The 20,590-nt window shown below is 36.2% G+C and overlaps 1 protein-coding gene across 2 annotated transcripts; it reads left to right on the plus strand.

Moving 5' to 3' along the window:
- The first annotated feature begins 802 nt into the window (after nucleotides 1-802).
- On the plus strand, nucleotides 803-19,863 carry LOC129574297 (transcription factor CP2-like protein 1). 2 transcript variants are annotated; one of them, XM_055456097.1, is made up of 11 exons: nucleotides 803-940; nucleotides 6,385-6,496; nucleotides 6,959-7,150; nucleotides 11,356-11,428; nucleotides 11,580-11,983; nucleotides 12,059-12,107; nucleotides 14,643-14,787; nucleotides 14,941-15,512; nucleotides 15,818-16,252; nucleotides 16,407-16,585; nucleotides 17,341-19,863. In XM_055456097.1, the coding sequence occupies exons 1-11, from the start codon at nucleotides 803-805 to the stop codon at nucleotides 17,538-17,540; spliced, it is 2,499 nt and encodes an 832-aa protein (XP_055312072.1). In that variant the 3' UTR covers nucleotides 17,541-19,863. The 2 variants fall into 2 exon arrangements, with proteins under 2 accessions (XP_055312072.1, XP_055312073.1); XM_055456098.1 differs by lacking the exons at nucleotides 803-940; nucleotides 6,385-6,496; nucleotides 6,959-7,150 and adding an exon at nucleotides 8,675-10,855.
- The last annotated feature ends 727 nt before the right edge of the window (nucleotides 19,864-20,590 follow it).

Genomic DNA, 20,590 nt, shown 5'->3' on the forward strand with positions numbered 1-20,590 from the left:
AGCTGCTATTTTCTTCAAATCATTTGGTTCGAATGATGAAAGAGGACGGGGCAAATTCTTGGCAATTTTATCAGATTTTGATCATTTTTCGAATTTTTCAACCAAAAATTGTTTTGCAAAATGTATAAATTGGCACCGAAAAGCATCCAAAATTAAATGATAAAGAATCCTTCTTTTCCTTCTGTTAAAAAAAATCTAAATATTATTTTTCTTTCTGTGTCATTTATTGTTTCCATCCACTTGTAGCCAGGGTGTATAACGCCAGACGCACGAAGACACAATAGCAATTGCGTTGCACATATTTTTGATCAAACGGTGGAAAACGAAATAGTACGATATATTTTCTCGATATCGTACAACCCCTCGAAAGACGGGTATCGAGATAGAGAGAAGAAAAAAAACGTTACGCGATTCTGATTGACGAAGGAACTTTCTTGTCTTCATTGCAAGTGAGTTGAATTGAACCGGTATTCGACGAGGAAATTCCTTCGGGCCAGACCTCATACCAACGAGATTTCGATTCGAACAGGCGCACGGTAAGAGATAGAGACAGAGCGAGACAGAGACACTAAAGGTTACAACAGTTCATTCGGAAATTGAATTGAATCCGATTGGTAAGATACAGGTGTGAAAGTGAGAGGAAATCGAGGCAATTCGTAGAGAAAAAGAGAGCGCGCAGTTCGCTAAAGTCTCTAGCCAAAATCGACGATCGATCGAACGAACGTCGACACTGCTTTCCGCCACCCCTCAATTACCAATCGCTCAACGCAACCTTTCGGGTGTTTTTTTTTGTCTGTTACGAATGGCGATATCGGTTGCAAAGCAATACTGCCCGGATTTCAACAGCCTGATTGATCCTCTGCGCACGCTGCAGAGCTTTGACTACTTTGGTTCACACACGGATCAGATGGAATTTACCATTACCACTGACTCGGATGAGGTGAGTACGATTTTTTACGCTTCATTTTTTGTTCTCGAATATTAATTTTATGCTGGTGGTCATAAATTCACGAAATGTTGACATAATAGCCACTTGAATCATAAATTGTCTCTTAAATCATACATCGGGTTCAGCGAGAGAGCATGAAAATTAAGTTCACTGACCCATTCCATCCATACGAATCATGATCCGCTTAATCTCTGTCTCGGCCATATTTGTTTTCTTATGTTTTACAACGATATTTTTGGATACGAATGCTTAGTTTTTTAATTGCACCCTTTAAACACACAATAACTGTCTTTAGCATTCGTTTGTTCGTTCGTTTATTTGTTTTATTGATGTATGCCGAAATACCGCAGAAGAAGGCGAAATTGCCGTTTTTAATCGTCACTCTAGTGATCGGTCAAACTGACAAAAACATCATAAAATTTGTGAAGAGCGAGAGAGAAATGGAGGATTATGTTCTTGTTGTGTGTGTGTGTGTGTGTGTGTGTGCGTATGTGTTTGTTCCTTTTATTTTTTGTTCATCAGCTCTGACTTTTCGGACCAAATATGATCGTTTTTGCATGATAACTGCAGGTTGTAAATGTTAAAAATAAAAAGCACATGACCATTTTGTTGTTCATTATTCTCGATTGACTGAGACATATCACTGTTCGGATGGATGTGTCACACAACCTAGCCTCCCCATTAATATCATTCCGGCCATAAAAATGGGGAACAAAAAGCGTTGAATGTCTTAAAATTCAATCATAAAATGCAAATGAATGCGAACAGCGTTAATCGAAATAAATTCAAACGCTGCTAAACGCACACGCCATCCAATACACTTTGATCTAAATGGGCAATAACAATCTTCTTTTTTAGTTTGAATACGAATTTCTTCGTTATTGTGGTCGTCGTCGTTGTTGTTGTTGAATTTTTGAGAGAACGCCACACTTTGATTGAATGAATGCGACTTTTAGGCCCCCTTGGTCGATTTAAAATGACGATGAACAACTTAACACAACAGACGTACGAAACAAATCGCAAAACGTTTATGCCATCACAATCTGTTTATCACAATACTTTGGCCGAACAGATCGAAAGTGTTATCGCATCGCGTATCAGATTCGCAGCCACAAAAAACCCAGACACAATCACACGTTTGAAGACACTTGAAAAAAAAAGTGTGTTTTGCATGATCACGACAACTAGGGGGGAAAATACAGTGATAAAGAGAGAGAGAAACAGGGAGAAAGCGAGATAGAGAGTAAGAGAGGGAGAAAGAAACGTACTGAAAGCAAAGTTAGGGAAATGCACATGCTTTTGCTTCGTGAACACGATTGATTCATTGGTGTTCCAATCAAAAACGCAGATTTTTTTTATAAATTCACTTTATTTGATGTGTCCAAAGCACTGTTTGCCTCTTGTTGCTTACAACTGGTTGTTCGCTCAACATAAGCGAGTGGTTCTTCATATGGCGAGTGCGTTGTTGGGTTACTTTGAAATGGTTCGCGCGATTTTTTTCGATAAATATTTTTATCCGATGCCATCATTTCCCATTGGAAGTCAATTTTTCTTCCCACTTTTGACACCCAATTTCATTACTCACAATTTTTTGATTTTGGAATCAAGTTTGTTCTGAGTGAATTCTTTTCGATTCAAGTGAATCGCATTCTTTTTCTGTTACTTTTAGTCTTACGAAGAATTTCGTAGCAACCCATTGGTTTTTAATTCAAGCGACTTGAAATGCATTTCAGCGAATCATTAAGTGGTTCTAAAAAAAGAAGCCAAAATGATCAAAATCCTCCAAATTTTGGTATTCGAACCGATGTGATCAAGAATGAAATATGATCGACTGACAAGTTATTGTGGTATGCGGTACGATAAATTTCTATGCATCTTGTCTTTGCTTCTTATTTTTGCTGTTCATTCCTTCGCTTCGCATTTGTTTGTTTTCGCTGCGATTCAAGAATGTATAAATAACGGCCCGTGAAATCTGATCGTTTAGTCAAAGAAAAAAAGGCAGTGCTCAATGTAGGAAATGTCAGATAATAAAATGAATTACAGATGTTACAGATCGAAATTGGACGCAAAGATGTGCCAAAAATTATCGAGGATATATGAACAAAGCATGTGGAAATGTCATTGTCGATTGAGCAATACTCATGTTACCCATTCGAATATATAACACCAACGACAACGAAAAAAAATACTTATAATTCACAGCCATAGCCTATAAGATCAATAAAGAAAAAAATCGCTGTTTTTTCTCCAACAATCTTTTATGAGCGATTAATTATACTTATTCGTGCGTGCAGCACACGCCAATCCCAATCTCGAAACCCAAAATGAATATGCAATTCTCACTACTTTTCTTCTTTATCCACATGGCTGTTGCCGATTACTTAGCACAAACAAAAATTATGTTTATTCAACCGGTTTTTTTGGTGCACACAAATTATTTGTGCGTTGTTAAAATAAAGTCGAAGAAAGACTAAAAGAACGATAGAAAAAGAGGGAGAGTAAGATAGAAAAAGATTAAAAATGAAATAAAAGATGCAAAAAAAAACTCTTTTGTGTTGCTTGCTCAAGCAAGAGAAAAAACCAGCAGAAATGCAAAAAAAAGCGAAAGAAACGGATAAAATGACAACACTAAAGTCAGATATCGAGAGCATTCATCAGAAACTTAAGGGGTTTTTCCAGATTATCGCAAAAGCCATAAACAAAGTGTGCCTACAATTGCATTGCCAACTCCTGAATTATGATATTGGGTCTGGGAATTAGTTTTGTCGATTTTTTTAAATTTTCAAACATTTATTTGAATACCAAAATGAAATATTGTCCATCGGAAGCGATGACCTTCTGCCACAATGTGGGCAATTGACGGATGCCTGCCTTAAAAAATTCCTCATCTTTTGAGGCTATAAATGCATCGAGCCAATTTTGGATTTCTTCAACTGAAGAGAACCGCACTCCGTCCATATGGTTTTGCATCGATCGAAACAAATGGTAGTCGGAAGGAGCCAGGTCTGGGCTATACGGGGCGTGAGCCAAAACTTCCCATCCGCTATTTTCCAAGTAGTTTTTGACCGATTTCTCAATGTGTGGCCGAGCATTGTCATGTAGGAAAATCAATGTCTCTTTTCTGGTCTCCCATTTCGTGCGTTTTTCTTTGATTGCTTGTTTCAAACGTATCAATTGTTGTCGGTAGAAAGGCCCATCGATGGTTTGACCACTTCTCAGCAGCTCATAATACACCACTCCCTCCTCATCCCACCAAATAGACAGCATTACCTTGTCGCCGTGAATTTCTTGTTTTGGCTGTGATGTTGCTGGTTGGCCGGGCTTAACATACGATGCTTTGCGCTTGGGGTTATCGTAATGAATCCATTTTTCGTCACCAGTGACAATTCGATACAGAAAACCTCTTTTTTTGTGCCTTGCGAGCAGCATTTCGCAAGTCACTAAACGCCTTTCAGCTTGCGCTGGCGTCAATTCATGTGGTACCCAATTTGACAACTTGCGAATGAAACCAAGGGCCCTTAAACGATATCCAACAGTGCTTCGGTCAACATTCAATGCTCTGGCAAGCTCATCTTGAGTTTGACTCGAATCTTCATCGAGCAATGCCTCCAATTCCGCATCTTCAAACTTTTTTGGCTGGCTGGGACGTTCCTTGTCTTCCGTGCTAAAATCACCACTTTTGAACCGTGAAAACCACCGTTCACATGTACGTTCCGATGGAGCATGCTCACCATAGGCTTCCACCAACATTCGATGCGCTTCAGCCGCAGTTTTCTTCAAATGAAAGCAAAAAATTAATGCTTGCGGGAAATGTTGCTTTTTCGGTACAAAATTTGACATATTTTAGGCGCAAAAAAAATGTTTATCCAAACTTCGATGAAATGATAGATGATGATTTTTGTAGTTTGACACTAGACCACTCATGTGAAAAAGAAAAAAGTATTGCCCGATACAACCATGCAAAGTTACGCCATCTTTTGAAAAATCGACACGATTAATTCCCAGACCCAATATGTACAATGCATGATAACATTTTCATCTCACCTTGGATGCAATATATTGTATGACCCGAAAAGAAGCGTGTTTTATGTATGCGGCTGTCAATTCATTCGATTCAATTGAACTTTGAACAAAGCAACGCAACGCCCAATCGAATAAGGTGACCGTTCGTTTGAATCAAGAGGATCATCTGGCGTTGTCAGTTTTGAATTGAAAACATCTTTTATAATCTTTGAATACCGCTTCAAAAAAAACTTCAATTGAATGAGCGGGAATGAAAGAGGGAGAGAGAAACCATAAATTGACACTATTTTGTGTCTGTGTTCCGCAATTCATTTAGTACGTTCTGACACTATTCCCATGAAAATGGCTTAGTGCGACACATTCCTCTTTCTCTCCATAAAGAACAGCACCCAAAAATATTGATAAAATCAAGCGGAAGAAAAAACTTCCTTAAAAATATTGAGAAACGTCATGAGAATAATAAAAGCAATTCATAAAATAGCCGAAACTCAGTCTCAATACCACATTTCAATGCATTTTTCCACCATTTGTGTGCATACATGCATATGTGCTTTCGATCAATCATCGAAAATAAATGAGCGAATTGAAATCGGCATCATTTTCTCCCTCTCTGCATTTTATTATTGAATGCAATCGGATAAATAAAACCGAAACTGGATAGCGCATTAAGCGTTTTCACAATTTCTACGTAATAAAATGATCTAGAGTTTGTTTTTGTTTTCATACTCATTGAGGGAGCGAGCGAGTGTGAGAAAGAGAGAGAGAGAGAGAGAGAGAGAGAAGATAAAAACCACACATCATCTCGGATGAAGGCAAACCACATGCAAATTCAGTTTTGCCATGCAATTTAATCACAGATTATTACACATTTAACAGAACCGAATACTTTTCATACATGCCCGCCACCGCGACGTCGTCCATCAAAATTCCGGCCAATTCAATTCTCTCGCATTGCGGAAAATGCGTCTAATTAAATCGGTCATTTGGGCCATATGTGTTTTTTCCCCTTATGGATTTTATTTCTTTGGCATACGATTACAAAAATAAATTGCAACGAATTGAAAACTATGAAACGCTGAGAAATGTCCAGTTTACCCCTTCAAATAGTTGAAAATGGAAAAAATTGAGATGAATACTTTGGAAAATGAGACAGAAATCGAAACGGAATTGGAACAAAATTTTGAATTCCGCCAAATTTGCAATATTATAGAAAAAAAAACTTTTCTAAGAAAAATTTTATTGAGGCTATTCAATGTCAACAACTCTTCGAATATAAAAAATCAGGAACTAAATCTCATCGAATGCAAAAAAATACAACTTAATTTATTCTTTCGAAAAATGAAAGAAAAAAACGCATGCAAATCGATTGCATGATAATAGATCGTTCATGTACATGTCTGTCTGTTTTTCAGATAATCAATCGAAACAACTTCCACACAGCCCAGAATCAAGATTTACAAGGTATTGATTTTAACGAATCACCAGAACATTCACCAACGTCGTGGCCAGCCGATTATCAAAAACGTAAATATGACGAAAAATTTCTTTAATTTTTGATCAGACATTTAATTGACCTGCACAGAGTGAGACAGTTCGAAATTTACAAAAAAAAAAAACAAAATCATTGAATCAAAGGAGAAAAACCGATGGGTGATACTATTGTTTGAAAGTACTACGCCACCTATGCCGCCAATACTTAGCAAATGATGCACAAATATATTTACTAGACGCTACACAATAAATTCTTCGGGGCGGCAGCAACAACCGTACATGGTGTATTTGTAATATTTTCAACAGCCATTACATTATAGTGTGTACGATAGTAGCACCGACTGAGAAAAACATGTTTGAATAGGGGAAGAAAAATATTGGACAGAGAACAGTCCACCCTACCATTTCTATGCATATGAAAATCTAACTTGTCGTTTATTTGTCAATTTTTCTTGTTTCTAATTTCCGTGAAATCGTTAATCGGATCGCGCGTAGTCATGCACGGATCAACCATTGACGTGAATCAAATGCAGCCGCAAGGTAAAAAGCGCCGAATGGATTGGGATGCATTGGATCTGAATGAGAATGGAAGCGGTAGCAGTGGTATTGGAGTTGTTGAATCGAAGATGCCAAATCTAGTGGCTAATGGGAAAGAATGCGAACGTAATCGCAAAAATGTCAACGGAGGTAAGTCCATCATTTTTTTGATTTAAATTCTTGTAATTTATTAAAGCAATTCGATTGATTTTGAACCCATTTTCTGCGGAATGTTTGACGTTTTATCATTGATGAACATATGCACATAATGTTTTGTAGAAAAAGGGTTCAGAATTGAATGTCGGATAATAATTCGATTCGAATTGACTAAATTCAGTTGAATTTTCTTCCTGAAACCGATAAACTGAATCATGGGTTGAGAGAAGATCCACAAAGCTCCTTCTTATCATTCTTTTTCTCGATGGTTCGTTTGTTTAGAGTGCATTTCCTGCCTTTAATATGAGTCAAACTATTTATATTCCATCCATTTTTTCCTATTCTCTTCTTCATTCCTTTGTCCCTATGGGCCAAAGCCTGTTCCCTTGAGTATTCCCCAATTGACTTGCTATTTCCCAATGAAACTTTGAAAAATTCGATGAAAAAATGTTTGTTTTCCAATTGCCGTACACGTTTTAAACAAATTTGCAAAAAAAAAACAAGAAATTACCGAGAAAATCTTCTTGACCTAGATTTTCTTAAGTAGTCAAACACTCAGCAGTATTTGCTCATTTTTCTTTAGTCCATGAACCGTTATGGAATGCTTCTAATTGATCGCCTCAATGCAAAAAGCGAAAATCTAGTGAAAAGAAAACAGCAATTCACGTCATGGACCGTGTCTGCGCATATACCGAACTAGCGTCGAAATATTAGATACGCAAATGGAGATCAGCTTTTGGCTGATTTGGTTTGGGCACCAATAAAATTTCAATCAAAATATGTTCCTGGCAAAACAAATCGCATGCGAAATATTCGAAAAACGCTATTCGCCTGACGTGATCGAATCACTTTATTTCACTCTCTCTTGTGCACACACACACACCAAGCTTTGCAGCGGTGCAATTGCGCTGTAGTTTTTCAATCGGTTTGCAAACAAATGTAGAAAAAGGCATTTTTGCGGCGAATACTCTTCAATTGCAACACTCTTCCTGAACGAGAAAAATACACGGCCAACTGAACTGAACTGAAATTTAACGCCAAACGCCATTTCTCGACGGGGCTGTACTGAGTGAAACTCAATAAACTCAAACAGCGAAAATGCGAAACCGATCAAACATCATGAGAATGACAACGACTGCAACTGCGACTGCGACGACTACGCATCATGATGATAATTCAGTTGATCGTTTTACATATATGACCGTTTATGATCGACGAACCTTGACATCAATTCGTCTCTGTGTGTCTGTTCTTTGTTTGAAAAAGTAAATCGATTCAAGGGTTTCGATACTGATAAGCAATTGATCGTACTGCAAAATTTCTCTGGAGACGTACACAGACAGGCACACAAATTTGTCTTTTTTTTCCTTGTCAGACAACAATGTTGCGTCTACGTTGTGATGGCTATTCGATTCATATCAACGGAAAACTTGTACCGATGAAGGGAAAAAAACAACAACACACAAACACTTTCCATATCTCGGCGATAAAAATGTGTTTCGAAAAGTGATGAATGACACAGAGAACTAGCGTCGAATAGCGAAAATACTCTCTTTTGAATAGTTTCCAGTTTTGTTTTGGTCTAATCATTGTTTGTTTTGTGGTTGTTCTTTTTTTTCCTTGTTCGTGTTTCGTTGCATTCTATTGCGTGCACGACTGATAACACCGAATCAGCAAGCTGACGACACTTCAGTACAAACATCATTTGAGCGCTCGCAGCGCCACGAACTCTCGTATCATTTTGTATTGACTTTTCGATAGTTCATGAGTTCGCCGTAGACTTCGTCAAAACGTGTCGTCCCTTTGCGAATCAGAGCGTGTGATATAGTCGAAGCCATTTGAGACAGAGAGACATACAAACAGTGTGCGCTGCTTTTCGGGATTTGGATGACGAGAGAGCGCGCGTATTTTGAAGCATAGGGTCGATGCTAAGGTCACACATCTCGATAGAGTACTGTGAATGTGACAAATGGAAATTTCGGCCCGTGTATTTTTTGTTGTTTCATTTCTTTTTCCATATTTTTACCAACACCATGTAGTGAGTGTGTCGTTTCGTGAGCACTTCGTATTTACTTCTCAATTCAGTCCGTTTGTGTGATTGATCTACTGTTGTTCCCGTCGATTGATCCGTTTTTCTCTCGTTCGATTCATTGTTTAGTGTGCGGTGCAGAATCATTTTTGTGAATGAATACTGTCATCCAGTCATGTCGATTCATTAAAAAAAAGAGTGACTAAAGAAATCAACGGGTCACGACAAGTGATGATGGATATAATGAAACTGACTACGGTCTTCATCTCTAAAATGGACGTACAACTAATGTCGTGAACCGATCGTTATCTACTATAAATGCACACAAAGACCCACAGAGTGGGTGAGAGAGAGAGAGAGAAAGAGAAGAAAAAGGTTCTAATTATTGCATATCGACTTCGTTTGTTTTATCATTTCGGCTTTTCCGGCGGCAATTTGTGTACGGTATGTGCAACCGATAGACTGAACCAAAATACAACGAAACTTGAACAAAAATCAATGGTCATATAATTAAAAGTGTGTTGCTGTTGTGCCATAAGGTCAGCAGGTTGTTAGCACCTTCCGAACACAATAAAAAAAAACAAACACAATTACAAATTATGCTAATTTTGTGGGCATTCCTTTGTTGGCTTGCGAAAAAATGCTGTTGTTTAACATCAATTAATGAATGAATCGAACGAAAGAGACAGACGGAACTTACACGCGCTCTGTTCAGAAAAAAAAAAACAATTTCTCAATGAATTTTTCAGCTGCGAACGATTCATCTCATTTTTATCGCTTTATTATGACTGAATTAAATCATAAAATGTGAATTAAAACCCGACCAAAATCAGTTCGTGTTTGTTCAATAAATGGAAGCAGCAAAAAAAATCATAGAGTTGCCAATAATAAAATTCATTGAGCTGAATCGACAGAATAACAATGAATCAAAGCCGAAAATGAGGAGTTTTATGAAAGGCTTGTGATGAGACAAAAAAAACTGACAACAGCAGCAACCATTTAGCTGGTCGGAATGTGTCAATAAAGGAGTAAAATGTGCTAAACTTTTGTTTTATCGGTAAAATAAAGTGAATCGGATATAATAATTATTGTGTCGCTTATTGAAGCAGTGCAATTAGATTATTTGGTCGTGATTGAGCGAACATTTCATTGATTGAACGACGAGAAGGAGTAAAAACAAACGATGACGAATAGAATACAAGGAAATTCCATCACAATTTGATTAAAGATTTAAATGAATGAGCAGCCCTTCTAATTTGTTTGTATATGAGTAAGAAAAAAAAGGTGGCAACATTTTTGGCGGCTCACTTCATACACACACATACACACACACACACACACACACACACACACGCAGAAGCGTCAAATAGAATTTTTGCCGGGCGGTAACTCAATCAGTCACAAACGAAATTTTTGACGTGACTGTTAATTGGTTAGCCGTATAGGTTGTCGTGTGTGGAGGATGCAGAATTTCTCAAATTTCCTCAATCACATCGAAAATAAGCGACCATGCCATGGATTCAGTAGCCCAAACAACAATCAACATTCCGTCGTTGGTTCAACAACTAAACACCAGCACAACGGCGACGGCGGCGATAACAACAACATTCACACCAGTGACAATAACCTTACATATGCCAATTCTAGCAGCAACTTAACGAATTCAAACGGTTTGTATGCGCTTCGATGTCAACCACTAATGACTTGCGATGCAAATGCTGCCCAATTGAGATATGCTTGGGCTATAAGTCAAAACAATCAATTCTTTGCTCGATGACGAACATTATCTGTTTTATGCATCTCTTATTCTCTCCCCTTCAACGCTCAATTTTGCTCCCATTTCTTCTCTCTTTCGTTTGTTAACTCGAACGTCTTATTGTTTCAATTGGCTTCATTAATCGTGCATTGCAGCGTGTCGCGTTTTCTTTCAAGGTTTCGATCGGATCAACACACACACACACACACAAAATGTACACCCATCAAGCAATCGCATCATCAATCTGCCCATAATTGAAATGTGATTGAATGCGGCAGCTGATTCAGTTTATTGCGTTTCGAAAAAATCTCCGTTTCAAATGTCATTTTATATATATATATAGGGTATCATTGAATTCTTATATTGTTCTCTTTCTCTTTTCTCGTGCTCGCCCCACTTGTGCTCTCTTTGCAGCTCGGCTCGGTTGGACGGACGATATTGATTTTGATTACAATGGCGATTTAACCAACAATTCATATTTGAATAAGTATGTCTTTTTTTTATTTCTATCGAAATTGGGTGTGTTTTTTGAAAGGGGAAAAATTCAGAAGAAAAAAAAAGAAAAAAAAAACTTAAAAAATTCGCAATATCGAAAATTCTCACAAGCATCGACTAATCTGTATCTTTCATTATTTCAGTGATTCTTTCTTATCATTATCATCGGCTTTGACTGTGTTAAAGCAGGAGATACCATCACCGTTTGGCAATGATCATGGCAAAAAGATTGTTAAGGGATCGCCGATGAGCAAGGAGCAAGTGGACGAAATCTCTCAAATTGAGCAGGTAGCAAATGGTGGTAAAAATGGTAACAACAACACCACCGCAAATAACAACAATACCACCAACGGAACGGTCAATAGCAACAACAACAACACGAACGCCGTTGGCGGTGCCAACAATGCCAACAACATGGCATGCCATTTGAATGGTAACAGCAATAGCAGTGCATCCAACGATCTAGTCAACTGTTTGGATAGCGTTGGCCAAAATCAATCGTCACCAAATGATCCAAATGACGAGCGCAACGATTCGAACAACCTGAGTATGTGTCAGATCGAAAATGTTCCTCATATGTGCGTATCAAAAAATTGAAACTGTTTTTTTTCCTTCGTTGCAGAAGCAATCAACGGTCAAACAAAGGAGGAAAAATCCTCTGAAGAATCCAAGTAAGATCATCGTCAATTACATTTTAAAAATTCATAGTCTCTTCCTCTCTAAAGTCCGCAATAAGAGTTAAAACACACCAAATCACATTTAAATTGAATTGATTCGAGACGAACCACAACAACAGTAGCAATAAAGCCCGTGAAATGACGCGCGCGACAGTGCGACATAGACGCTAAAATGTCGAGCATATTCAACAAACGCGTGTTATTATTCAATTGAGTTTAAATGAGATCGATGCATTTAACCATTTTGAGTTTAATCAACCGAAATATTTGTCCGCTGCTTGTGGAATGGTGGCTGTGAACCATATTCAAATCATTCGTGACAGCGAAGTAGAGATGTAGCGAGAGAGAGAGAGAGAGAAAAATAATGACAACCGCTCAATCTACGTCATCGAATCAATGGACAATAGACAATGGAAATTTTACACAATTGAGAAAATCGCAAGAGCGAGCGCCCGCAAATGTGCTACCGCACAACAATATGCCCAATGCGATGTTTTGACAAATTCCAGCCACAAATGACCAAATAGTTACAGTTTCGAAAGAGGAAATTAAAATTAATTACGAATTAAAACAGTTGGCTGTTTGTGACGCCAATTACTTCGGCAGTCATCATATTTTTTTTTCGTTTTTTGTTGATTTTTTTTTCATTATTATTTATGCAATAGATAAAGAAGAACGCGTGCGAGATGTGTTCTTACATATGGTCATACACATCACGCTTTTGGTTCGACTGTATCGCGCTTGTATCTAACCGATCGACACATTTGTGTGAAAACAAGAAAATTAAATCTAATTGAGGTCCATTGTCATGATATTATAAAACGGTTTTTATTTTCTCTCTTCAGAAATATGTGTATCACAGCCACTGTCGATCTCTCTCCCCTTCTCTCTCTCTCTCTCTCTCTCTCTCTCTCTCTCTGTGTGTGTATGTGTGTCTCCATCGCTCTCAGCTCGATCATTTTGTCACACACAGAAATGTCCTAACCGATTACTACTGTGTCGAGCCGCAACCGGACCAAACTGACACAAACCAAATTTATTAATCGCACATTTATCGACCGCCTGTCTCTCTGTCCATAAAAGACACTGTGTGTCGGATTTGAACTTTGCTCGATCCCCGCAAACCAATTGCGACACAAGGACACTTTTCGTACAGAAATTCTCAAGCAAGGAATTAAGCATTTCCGTAATTTAAACAGACAACAACAAAAAACCAACAACTAACACGTGATTTTCAGATGACTTTTTTTTTATTACTGAGTCATTAGAGTCATGCTGACTCTTGGACTCATGGATTTTCGAGTGATGAGTCGATTTAATGTTAGAACGTAGAATTTTTGAGGCTTTTAAAGACTTTCTGCTTCTTTTTCTTCGCAATTTTAATTGAGACTTTCTTAAATTAAAAATATAGGTCTGTTTCTGCACAGAAAAATGCACATTTTAAAGGAACAAAAATTCTTTTCGAAAGACAATTCTTTGTTTATGGAAAAACTAATTTCAAATACCTTTGAATTTGAAGAAAAAATACTTAGAAGGTCATCGAAAATCGAGAAAAAATCGAAGAAAATATAAAAAAAAAGGAAAAATGGAGAAAAAAAATGAACGATATTTGAAAAAGCCAAAAAAAAATCTATCATAATTGAGATAGTTTGCCAAAAATTGAGAAATTTTGAAAAAAAAGGCAGTGAATCAAAAAAGAAAGTGGAAAAGATTAGCAGAGAGACACAAATACAGACTAAAAGCATAAATTTCAATCGTATTTCGACCATGAAAATGCATCAAGAAGGAAAAAACGCTTGAAAGAACGTGTGAAGGCTTTATACGAGGGGGAAATCACTTAAAAGTTATTGAAATGTCACAAGTAATTGAGGTAGATGTCATTGAGACATCTTGGACATAGTTTGGTTATGTCTGTTCGCCATAAACCACATACCCGAAGTAATCTTGGATAAATAAGTAATGACTAATAAGTAATGATATAAAATGAAAATCGGAAAATATAGTTTGGTGTGGGCTCGATTGCGTTTTTTTTTTTGCGGCTTGACTCAAAAGAAATTGGTATAGAATTTATTTTATACCTTCGAAATACTCAACTAAAACTTACTTCAAGCTCAATTTTATATTTTTTGGTATTTCAAAACCAATGTTTAACAATGTCAAACTTTTACATAAACGTCTAATTACTTTCGTAATTTACTAAAGTAATAGCGTACCAAAAAGTAATAGAAAAAGTAATTGAAAAGTAATTCAAAGAGTGATTTCTCCCCCGGTTTTATACCATTTGTGCTTTTTGTAATAATATGGAGCCGCCATGATTATTTACCAATCAATAGTACTGAAGTACAGTGTATTTGAGTACGTACCTTCTCCACTACTGCTTGAAAGCACAACGGCATGAAAATCTGCAAGAATTTACGCCTCGTTCTTTCACATAGACATAGACACAATTTTGAAGAATCTTAAAAAAAAATCGACAAATAAACGATTTTCAACCTTTATCTAATGCCACATTAAAAATTGTTTCTGCAGATTTCAATATGTGTTGGCTGCAGCTACATCGATTGCAACGAAAAACAACGAAGAGACCATCACATATTTGAATCAAGGTCAGAGCTACGAGATCAAGCTCAAGAAATTGGGTGATTTAACTGCTTATCGTGGGAAAATTTTGAAGGTAAACGCAAAATTCTTCGAAAAAATCAAAAAAAAAATTTGAAGAAAAAGTTTTTCTAAAAAACTTCGGAAAAAGACACGCAAAATGAAACAAAAAAATCGTTAAGTAATACTGAAAGAGTAAAAATGATTTTGTTTTTACATTGTATTGCAGAGTGTGATCAAAATATGTTTTCACGAGCGTCGCCTTCAGTACATGGAACGTGAACAGATGCATTTGTGGCAAGCATCGCGTCCGGGTGAGCGTATCATTGAAATCGATGTACCGTTATCGTATGGTTTGTGTCATGTTACACAGCCGCACAATTCCAGTCTCTTGAATGTGGTGGAAGTGTTGTGGGATCCGATGAAAGAGGTCGGTGTTTACATCAAAATCAATTGCATTTCAACGGAATTCACACCGAAAAAGCATGGCGGCGAAAAAGGTGTACCGTTTCGTATTCAAATCGAAACCTATTTGGAGAATACGATGAATGGTAATGGAAACGGTATAAATAATAATATCACTGGTGCCATCGCTGATAATACGAAGGCAATCCATGCTGCTGCCTGTCAGATTAAGGTGTTTAAATTGAAGGGAGCCGATCGCAAGCACAAACAGGATCGAGAAAAGATTCAAAAGCGGCCAGCTGCCGAAAAGGAGAAATACCAACCGAGCTACGAATGCACCATCCTCAATGACATCCCAAATGATCTTGTGAATGCCAATACCTACAGCCCGGAACAGTAAATGGAAAATTCTTTTGATCCCTTTAGTTGAAGTCAATTTTTGATCAGATGGTGTGTTTATGTGCTAAAATGCACTGAGAATTCACCATCTGGCCAGAAATAGTTAAAGAAAAACGTTTTACTTGTTTAGTTATTTGCTAGAAAATCGTTTTGGTTTCAATTAAATCTTGATTGAAATCTAAACTTAGAAAAAAAAAATGTTATTCCAAACAATTGAAACGTTCATTCGGAACCTTTTGTTAAACTCATTTCCTTTGAGTTTTGAATGAAAATTCAACTCAACAAACGTGATTCCTTTTCAGTATTCGAGGATCTAGCTCGCCATTGATGTCAAACTCACCGATCCACATGACCAAATTCGATGGTCTATTCTCGACTGGCAATAGCAATGGCGGAACTGGCAATCCGATTGGCATCAACAGCGTTTCGTCGACCAATTCAAATGTTAAAATTATGGATCAAAATATTTTGTCGCCATCAACACCACAACAAGCCATCATCGATAGCGACGAATACAACAGCTCAAGTGGTGGTTTCATTTCAACACCGTTGAACATTTCCAAAGATGCAACGCCATTAATTCTGGCTCAATGGCTAAACATGCATCGTCTTGGCCAATACGTTTCAACATTCGCCCAATTCTCCGGCGCCGATCTATTTCGCATGTCCAAAGAGGATTTGGTGCAGATTTGCGGATTGGCCGATGGCATTCGTCTATACAATACACTTCATTCGAAGTAAGTTTTCTCTCTTAGACTGTTTCTCGATCTCGACCGAAAGTTGTATTCATTATTCGTGTTCGATGCCATTGAATCAATAGCTGACAAACGAAATTCGTGTCATGAATAAATAAATTTAAATGTGATTTCCATTCATGCTTCCTCTTTGCAGAGCAATCGCACCACGTCTCACGATCTACGTGAGTTCTGATGGCAGCTCATATCATGCCATTTATCTGCATGCAAACACGGCTAAGGAGCTCATTCAAAAGATTGTCAAATTGCCTGGATTCTCCGATTGTTTGGCAAATGCATCGGCAAATGTGGAAAACAATCTCTTCTCGGGATGGAGTAAGTGAATAAAAAATATAGTTTTCAATTCTTTTCACTTTTCCATCAATTTTCAATTAATTTTATTTTTACTGACGCAATTTGTGACGATTTTTTAATTTTTGTTGTTGTTAAATTTTCATTCAATCTTATTCAATTATCCAACCTTTGCTAGAAAGAGATCGTGGTTGTTTTATTGAAGCATGCGTTTGAATAAAAATAATTTAATGGAAATTCTTGTTAATTTTTCGTGCAAAATGTAAAATTTTCAAAATTCAACGATTTTTTGTTCGAAAGTCAAGTTTTCATTGAATTAAAGGTGTTGAACTTTGTTTTTAGTCTTATTTGAATTTTCTGCCCTGGGACTGACTTTCGAAAATAGAATCCAGAAAATGCTTTGAATAAAATTTGTCCAAAAATATAATTTTTTATCTATAGCCTAGTTTACAGTTCACCATACGAAAAAAAATAAATCTGTCATTTTGCATTGATTTTCAGGTACCTAAACCGGCCATGCGAAAAAAATATTTGGTATTCCTCACAATATTTTTTGCATGCAAAACAGTTGCCGGTCCATTCTTCTGCATGCAAAAAATATTGTGAGGAATACCAAATATTTTTTTCGCATGGCCAGGTTAGATACCTAAAAATTAATGCAAGATGACATGTTCATTTTTTTCGCATGGTGAACTGTAAACTAGGCTTATTTCAAAAATATTCCAAAAAAAATGATTTCAACTAAAACAAAAATGCATTTCTCCTACTTCTCTCCTTAGATTTGCAATCGAAATATTCGGGAAGCGCATCGAATTTGTGTGATTCAACGAAGTTCAGTGTATACATAAATGGGCCGGCTGGCATTCACGTTTTTGTGACGGATGAGGTATTGAGTAACATCAAAGATGAGAGCCTCTTCACGTTGGACGTGCAAAATAATAAAGTAATCATGAAGATTGTCTACAAAAATGAAATTTAAAAAACAACGAGAGCGACGACCCTGAATGATGAAAGAAGATAAAAAAAAACAACAGCTAAACAAACAAAAAATCAACACATAGAATCTAACATCGCTCAATGAAATTCGAATGACGCTATTTTGGCACGGAGATGATAACAAGAGAGGAAACAAGAAGAACGCGGAATTTGAAGAAAAAAAATCAACATGAAACAAAAACAAAACAAAAAACACAAACACACAACAGTTTTTAATTGAAATCGCATTATAATCATTCATTTCTATTTCCAGTAGAGTTTAGGAAACAGCATATTCAGAAAAAAAAACAAAAGAAAAAAAACAAAAAAAAAACACAATGGAATTATTTAGTGTTTAATTTCGCCTAGTGTTTGGCACTGGTCCAGCTATGCGCATCATACATAACAAATCTAGTATAATAAACAAAATTTGTGTGGGAGATTTATAGGTTAATTTTCTTTTTTGGCTTATTTTTTTTGTCCAAAACAAACATAGAACTAATCGTATTCGTTTTTTTTTTTCCAAATTTTCTATAACATTTTGTTTTGAATTCACTTTTTTCAGTTTCTTTCCCATTGATTATATAGTAGGTACATGAAAAATGCTTAATCGATAATAATTACAAACGATTTTTATTTTTGATTTTTTTCTTTGCTAAATAAACTACTTTCATATGATATTATGCATTTTATGCTTTTAGATGGGAAAAAATATAAATTTTACGTAATTTGAGAAGGCTACCGAAACAATTATTCTGGTCTGATAATCGAATTGAAACAACTATTTTTATTTAATAATCAGCAATTGCGTTGACATTTCAAATTCGAACAAAAAATACACCCGCATGCATGCTGAGGCCTTTGGAGTGGTGCACACACACACACGTTACAATACTTTTTTTTCGTCTTGATATATATTAATAGATTAGATATGAAAATATTTACACCGACTCTAGCCTTCTGTTCAATTCGATTGCAATACGAAAAACACAATAAGAAATTGATGGAGAAATTACATCACGTTCATATACAATACTCATTCATCAAAATCGAACTCGATCAAAATAGGCGTTTTTCATCAATTTTTTTCTCGTATTGATACACATTTAATAGTCCCAAATCGTCAATAACCGCTTTCTTGAGAGGAAGAGATATTCGACAAATATGATTTTTTGCCCATTTTTCTCAATTGGGAAATTAATTCCCATAAAAAAACGACATCAAAAATGTGCTCAAAATGTTCCCCGCATTAGTATGGTTCACACCAACTTGACATAAAATTTGTGCTCATTTTTGGTGTGAGTCAGATTTTAACACCAAAAAAAAAAACTCCATACAAAACAAGCACATTGTATATGTGGATTTTTTATGGGTTAATTGAATGCCATTAAAACGGATAGCAAAAATGATTCCAAGAAAAACTATCAAATCGGTTCATGGCGTTTCAGAGATTTTATTATACAAATTTTAGCACAAAAAAGATTTTCCTAGCTACAATTCGAGTTGTTATCAAGAAAATGTCCAGTATAGGGTGCAGTCACACTTGAAAACATGGTTCAAGATTCATTCGTAATTTTCGTTTGGTTAACAAAAAAGAACTTTTTTGCGCGATGAGAATGTAAAAATCCCTTTGGAAATATTCAAACTTAGCTAACTGTACCAAAAATAAATATTAACTGATGAATTTTCACCAAAAAATAACTGGGGCCATACAAAAAGAATTTCATTCTCAGGGATAACACATAGTACCTTTCTGATTTGACTATCTTGATCCGTTTCTTTCAACCAAGAACTCACTTAGATTGTCTTGACTTCGAGAGAGTCAATATTTCTAATTTCATCGAAACACTTAGAAAATTTTAATTCGATAATAATGATTCGGTTCTAATTTTTCGTATGAAATTCTTCAAGGACCCGATGATTCTGGTCTGTTTTACTTCTGGTCTTTTTAATCTAGCCTGTTTTTAATCATCCGTGTCAATTACGAATTCAATTCTTCTGGCTCATTTCACGTCTGTCACACGTAAGCTCGATTAAAAGCAGAAATATGGAGGAAGAAGGAAAATATGGATTTTATCTTGTCCTCTTTCTGAATGTTGAAAGGGCAAGATATATGTGAAAAAAGAGTGACTGTGAGTCCTGAATTCTCAAAAAAGTGAATACCTTGAGTAAGACATTGAAAAAGTGTTTTAACCACTAACTTTTCATTCAAACATCCAAAAATCCTGTTCAAACATCCGACCAACCATCCAACATTCGGCGCAGTAATGATGCATCACTGATGAACTGGAAGCTGGTGCCATAATATGTATAATGAAAAAAAGAAAGAATATGAATGTGTACAGTGTACACCAGACATTATGTACAGAAGAAGATTTCCGTAACTTTGATGGGCGTATTTTGTCCGCGAGCCATTTTTAGTTGATATCCTGAATAAATGGTCCGAGATTTTTTCATGCTCACGCTTTTTTCATACGCAAGTTTCCTTGTGAATGTACAAATTCGGTTTCTCCATGAGTATTTAGTGCAGTTTAACATTCAATCCGTTTCAGATTCTTCTGCTGAATATTCTGACAAGTCTTTTTCCAAAGTCAATTTCCGAATTTCGGTTCAATCTCTCCCCACTCCATTGAATATGTCTTTCGTCTCTTTCCCAAACACCGAAAAAAACCTCAAAAGAAAGAATTGAACAATGCAAAATTTATACAATAGATATTTTTCCATCAACGAAGAAGAAAAAAATTGCATACTTTTGATAGAGAAGTAAAACCACAAAATAATTCTAAACTTGAACAAGAGCACATTGTTATAGTATATAGTAAATAACAATAGCGGCTTTACCATATATATACATATATTTAATGATTTCTCTGAAAATTTAGATATAAAAAAATTGAAAAAAAAAAACGCCACACATTGTTGAACCTGATTATTTAGATTATTATGGTAGTATAAATGATTTTGTAATACAACTAGTTGAAACCAATAAAAAAAAATACTTGTAACCAGCTAATGTTTTGCAATTTTAATGAAAAAGCTCTCTTTAATTCCATT

Source organism: Sitodiplosis mosellana, unplaced genomic scaffold (genome assembly GCF_009176505.1).
Source record: "Sitodiplosis mosellana isolate CC-2019 unplaced genomic scaffold, AAFC_SMos_1.0 Smas_scaffold_6162, whole genome shotgun sequence".
Classification (NCBI taxonomy): Eukaryota; Metazoa; Arthropoda; class Insecta; order Diptera; family Cecidomyiidae; genus Sitodiplosis; species Sitodiplosis mosellana.

Coding starts and splice junctions, on each gene's coding strand:
- LOC129574297 (XM_055456097.1), top strand. CDS start 803: ATGGCGATATCGGTTGCAAAGCAATACTGCCCGGATTTCAACAGCCTG. Junction 11,429..11,579: donor AACAATTCATATTTGAATAA/GTATGTCTTTTT, acceptor TCATTATTTCAG/TGATTCTTTCTTATCATTAT. Junction 14,788..14,940: donor ATCGTGGGAAAATTTTGAAG/GTAAACGCAAAA, acceptor ATTGTATTGCAG/AGTGTGATCAAAATATGTTT.